General features: G+C 47.0%; 1 protein-coding gene across 1 annotated transcript; it reads right to left on the bottom strand.

The window, feature by feature from the left end:
• Positions 1-1,052: 1,052 nt before the first annotated feature.
• LOC129063249 (olfactory receptor 9A4) lies at positions 1,053-3,374 on the bottom strand. The gene is given in 4 exon segments (XM_054564227.1): positions 1,053-1,081; positions 1,084-1,230; positions 1,233-1,724; positions 3,143-3,374. Coding segments are annotated over 4 exon segments (900 nt in total).
• Between the last annotated feature and the right edge of the window lie 2,659 nt (positions 3,375-6,033).

Below are 6,033 nucleotides of genomic sequence, written 5' to 3'. Positions count from 1 at the left end.
GGGTAGCCGCACAGTGAACTTGGGGGTTGCGAGCGGGCACAGGAAAAGGAGAAGCAAGCAATGCACTGGAGAACCAGAGCCAGGGGCAGAGAGCTACAAAGCGGAGTCAGGAGAGAACGTGGGCCGGAGACAACCGATAAATGATGGAACAGGAAGCAGAGGGCGGGTATCGCGGACCACGGAAGGACCCGAGAGTGTGAGAAAGGCAGGGTGTGGCACCAGAGGCTGCCCTTCGTCTGCCCTCTGTGCACGCCCCCTCAGCCCAGCGAGCCAGCCACCCCTTGTCACTTCAGCCCCAGCGCAGCTGCTCCACTGCCCCCCTCCCTGACACCTGTGGCAGGCAGCATGATCTAGGTGCTGTCAGACGAGAGAAGACCTCCCTACCTAGCACTTCCTGAGACAGTCCACGAGTTACAGGTGTGCCTGTATTTAAAAACCAGCCACCCTGGCACCATAAAGCCATCCAGAATTGTGGAATGAGCTCCTTCTCTACACTTTGCAGAGAAGAAATGAGACCACAGGGCTTTGGGACAGGAAATCAAGAGAGTATGTTTAAGCCAGAGAAGGAACAGGGAGCTTTACATGCAGGACATGAAGCACAGGATATATAACGGGGAATGTTCAAAACCTAGAATTAAATAGGCAGCTAGCCTTTTCTGTTCAGAAATCTAAAAATCATGCATATTATTTTTACATTTAGTTTTTAAAAGTTTTACTGTGAAATGTATCGTAACTTGAAAAAGTATGTACATCCAAGTGTATATATACAGGGTGGGGCAAAAGTAGATTTATACTTGTGAGTCCATGAAACACGGAGTTTATGCTTGTATTATTATTTATTAATTATTGTATCATTTTCCATATGAACAACTGTAACCTGCTTTTGCCCCACCCTGTAAAAACCATGTGAAAACCACAGCCATGACTTAGTAGACTTTTGTTGGACACAGACAATTTGATGATGACAAGATGCAGCTCAAAGATGAGTAAGAACTTTTCCGAGTTTTCTAGAATCCATGATAAGAGTTGTCCCACGCATGCAAAATGCCTGACTAGTTCCTGAACAGCTCAGAGCATCGGTCACTCCATCCCGAAGGGCCTCTTTGACTTTGTCATTTCGGAGGGTGAAGATGGAAGGGTTCAGGAAAGAGGTTAACGCAGAAATCAGCAGGGAGACTATCTTATTGTACTCGGCTGCCTGCGTTTGCACGGGTTTCACGTAGAGGAAAGGCAGGCGCCATAGCCGATCACCACAAAGGTGAAGTGGGAGGCACACGTGGAGAAAGCCTTCCTGCGGCCAGAGGCCGAGGGGATCTTGAGGATGGTGGAGATGATGTACGTGTAGGAGACAACTGTTGGTGCCAGAGAACCAACGATAATGAAAACAGCCATTAAGAAGAGAATAAACTCTATGAAAATAGTATTATTGCAAGACAGTTTGAGCAGTTGCCCTCAGGCACACAAAAAACAGTCTAGCACATTTGACTTGCAGAAGGTCAGCTGTAACGTGGCATAGACTGGCCAGATTTCAGAAAGGAACCCAAACAGCCATGACACGCTTACCACCCAGATGCACGTGTGGCTGTTCATAATGATGTTGTACCTCAGAGGGTGACAGACAGCCACGTAACGGTCCCCAGCCATCGCTCCCAGTAATGCAAACTCTGTGGTCCCCAAAGCAAGGTACAGGAAGAGCTGGGCGACGCATCCAGCCAGGGGTATCGCTGGGGCAGTCTGCCCCTCTAACCAAACTTCATGCTCTCAGCCTCGGAGAGCAACTCAGGAAATTCCAAACAGCATCTCTGCTTATCTATATGGCCTTCTATTTTCTCCATCACCCTAGGGTAAGGAAGGATGTTAGAAGACACCAAAATAGATTATACTGAGTTCCTTAGGGTACTTGGGCTCCTTCCCTTGACCTTGAGTGAAGACCATGAAGATCTTTACTCACATGTTTTCTCTTTTTGGACCCTTTCTCACTCATTCCCTCTAAAGTGATACAAGCACAATTTTACTCTCTAACTGTTTTAGACGATATACATTTACTTTTATTTTTATTTATTTATTTTTTGGGTTCTCATCAATATCTCAGTGTAACAGGGCACAGCCCAGGCCCCCTCAGAGGGTATTTGTAACAGGGTCTGGAAATTGGGGTGTCCAAGAAAAATATAAGATATTCCCCCCTACAAGACCAGCTGCCATGGGGCTCGGGAGACCTGGAGCAGGGCCACTGAGAGCTATGTTGCGTATCAGTAACAGGCCAGCTTCCTACCTGAAGTGGAGCAGGGCCTTGGAGAGTCCCTTTGTATGCCAATAACGGGATAGCTTCAGGCCTCTTATGCAAAGATGGTTATTTTGCATCTCAATAAGGTTAACCGGGAAGGGCTGAAAAACTTTTAACACAGAATATACCTGGAAGAGGAGAGACAGGGCCTGTGGGAGAGACAAAAGGATACAGACTCTGGGGGACAATGTGAAGACCACGCGGGAAGAAAAGGGGAGGAAGGGCTCTTGCTAGAGGGCCCTGAGAAGGGGCCCCCTGGTTTTGGATTGAGATCTGGAGATCGCGGCCATGCAGCAGATGGTGCTGGGAACCACGAGAGGGGCGAGAGGCCTGCCGAGCCGAGCCGAGCTCCAGACTCCTGTTCTTTTTCTCCTGAAGGACGGTACCCCTGACTGGCCTGACTGGGCAAAGCGGGGAAGACAGGACCGTGTGTGTTGGTGGGTGTTTTAAATGGTGGGTGTTTTTAAAGGGATTTTGAGATTTAAGGGCGACATTTAGCCATTAGTCAAACCTGTATAACTTTTGAATAAGTAGTCCCTTTCCTTTTCACCAAACTCTGCCATGGAGAGCCATAATTTCCAGGGCAGCGGGCAAGGGACCCCAGAGAAGGGGGGCTGGGCATTGTTTCGGTAACAGCATCAGGGCACCCCCCCCAAGTGGGTCCATTATTTGGTAACATCAAGTCATATTATACATTGACTTGATTATTACTTTATCATCAAAATCCTACATTGGAATAAAGTACCTTGAAGGCAAGCTCTTTAGCTTGAATCACCACTAGCAGCAAGAAGAGTGTCTGCCAATATCTCAGTGAATAGATTAAAGAACAAATCAGTGAATAAGCAAACATTGTCCAACCTGACTCCTTTTCCCCCCCACTCGCGCTGCTCTGAAGCACTGCCCAGCCCACCTGCAGCCTCCCGTCCCAGAGCTCCCTCCAAAATGGGAAGCAGGTATACGGAACCGATGCAGAGAAAGAGGGGGGGCGATGGCAGAGACCTCTGTCACCAGCACTGGGCACCCTCGGCCTTGAGCTCCCTCGGTCCGCTCCACAGATTCTAGGTGCTCCTGTTTCAGGAGGCCCTCCCATGATGACGTTCTGCTCCTCCCTCCTTCATTGACAGGAACCCGGGGAAGACACCGCCAGGGAAGGAAGGGGACGCGACTGGAAAGTTCAATGGCTCTTCAGGCATCAGTTCACCTAGCGTAGAGCCATGTGTGGGAAACTGGCAACTCCCGCTCTCTCCGCTCACAGTCAAGAGCACGGTCCCCACAAAGGAACTTAGGAAAAAGTCCAAAAATAGCCGTGCTCAGGGGAATCCAGCTGTGTCCCCCTCTCGCACGGTCTGTGCCTCCTTCTTTCTCTCCCTTCTCTGTCCCCAAGGATAGCTATACACTGAGGAACAATTTGCCAAGTTCAGAGACACACTAGGGATACAGTTAAGGAAAAGCTGAAAAAACTTTCACCCTCTCTCCTGAGGCTAATCAAGTTTAGAACAAGGAAAGGTTTCGTGCAATGGGCAGACTTGGCGTGTCCCAGGCAGGGGTTTCTCGGTGCCCAGGCTGCCTTCCTCCCTGGCCCTTACTTGTCACCGAGCAGTCGCAGCTGCACACAGCCAGCCCTCTGTCTGCTCTGCTTCTCCCTGCAGCGCCTAAGCGACCCCAGGCTGATGACCCCACTCATGGCTCCAAGACATACATCCAAAACCTAGGGACTACCCAGTGGGCTTCTGTCAGAGTCTTCTCTTCATCCCCAGGGTTTCAGGAAGCCCATCTTTCCCAGGTGATCTCTGTCTCCACTACGCACCACCCAGCCAATGTCATGGGAACCTGGTAAGAGAAATAGAGAAGATCCGAAAGCTCGTCCCGCCGCCCACTGTTCACGCCACAGCCCAGTCCCCTCCTCCATCACGCGTGCACCCCAGCCGTGGCTGTTCAGCTGCAGGTTTCCCTTCCAGATCTGCAAAGACTAGTGGGCCATCTGCCTGAGCTGCTTGAATTGAGGAGGGGAGCTTGAAGAAACAATATTTGAGATTGGCAAATAAATAAATAAACCCTCCAGAAAAGTGAGGATGCGTGGGATGTTGAGTTAAAGCACAAAATCACATTTCAAATAATTAGTTTTATACTTTGAAAAGCAACTGTCATTTTCACAAAATGAGCACAGGTCATAATTTAATAATCCAGCAGGAAGATATAAGGTAAATGTCTCACCATCTGCTTTATTCTCCTCATCCATCTCCTAGAGTTAAATATTATTATAAATTTCTAGTGTAATCATACAGAAGTTTCCTGTGAATGTACATGAATATCTCCGTATGTTCTCTTTAAGTAAATGATATTTTAATAAACATACTGTCCTGCTACTTTATTCTTTAGATATAAAATTTAATCTTATATATCAGTGTATATGCATGCTTGTGTGTGTATTAAACCTTTCCATATTAGCAATGATATAGCAAGCACACTTGAAGTGATGGCTTAATATTCACTTTATGAATATACTGATCATTTACTTAATGTACAGGCTGATGAACATTTTGTTTTCTCTAGTTTCACTTCTATAAATACTGATGCAATAAATATCTTCACAAGTCTGTACGTTTATACATCTTTTTAATTATAGTAAACTATCAGCTGTTATCAAACCACCCTCAGAAGAGTTGAATCAATTTGTAATCTCTTGAAGAGATACTATATTGGGTCTCTCCCCAGAGCTCCCAGGAAGGATGCTTCCGTTTCAGTGTTAACCCCGTGCAGGTCCCAGGATGCCACTAACAGACCAGGAGTCCACAGTTACGCTGTGAAGGAAGGACCCAACGGGGAGGCCCTCCTCCCTGAGGGAGCTGTGCTGACAGCTGCCCAGGACCCTCTGTCCCAGCACTGGCCTGTGAGCCTGAGCAGCTGTGCTGAGTCATGTGACGCAGCTGGAAACACTGAAGCCCAGCTGATGGCAAATGCAGAATCCAAAGGAGACAGACTCTCTCTCTTAGAATCTGTGTTGCAGAACCAACTTCCTCGATCCAAGGTGTGGTTCCGCTTCCCTAGATCTCCTTCCAGGGTCATCTAAGGCCACAGCAGCCCGGCAGACAATTCACAAGTAGGACAGAGTATAATCTAGTAAAACCCATTCAAAAAGAATTTAAGTTTATTTAAAGCTAAGTATATCCCTAGCCTATGATCCAGCAATTCTACTTATAAGTAATCACCTCAATTAAGTAAAAATATATGTCCTCACAAATACTTCTGTTATAACATTTATCGTACCTTTATGCTTTACAGCTAATAATGACAGAAAATAAATACCCATCAACAAGAGAACAGTTTGTTCACATGCGGAAATACTACTCAGGAATGGCAAGTAACAAACTGCTGATAAACACAAAATGGATGAGCTCAGATATGTCACAATGAATTAAAATGTCAGACACAGATCAATGCATGTCATGTGATGCCATCATGATATCGTTAAATATAGTCACCACGTGGTACCTTAGATCCCCAGGACTTACTGGTTATAACGGGCAGTTCTTACCCTTGGGCCAACATCCCTAAATGTCTTCCATTCCCCAGCCCTGACAACCACCAATCTACTCCCTGTTCCTATGAGTTCAGCGTTTTAGATTTCACATACAAGTGAGATCAGACAGTATTTGCCTTTCTCTGACATTTCACGTGGCACAACGCCCTCACGTTTCCTCTGTGCTATCCATGGTGTCACAAATGGCAGGATTTCCGCCAATTATGGC

Source organism: Pteronotus mesoamericanus, unplaced genomic scaffold (assembly GCF_021234165.1).
Source record: "Pteronotus mesoamericanus isolate MK-2021 breed Mesoamerican mustached bat unplaced genomic scaffold, CSHL_Meso_final scaffold_85, whole genome shotgun sequence".
In the NCBI taxonomy this organism is placed as follows: Eukaryota; Metazoa; Chordata; class Mammalia; order Chiroptera; family Mormoopidae; genus Pteronotus; species Pteronotus mesoamericanus.
Note: the sequence above shows the minus strand (reverse complement) of the source record. Positions and strands in the feature narration are given on the sequence as shown.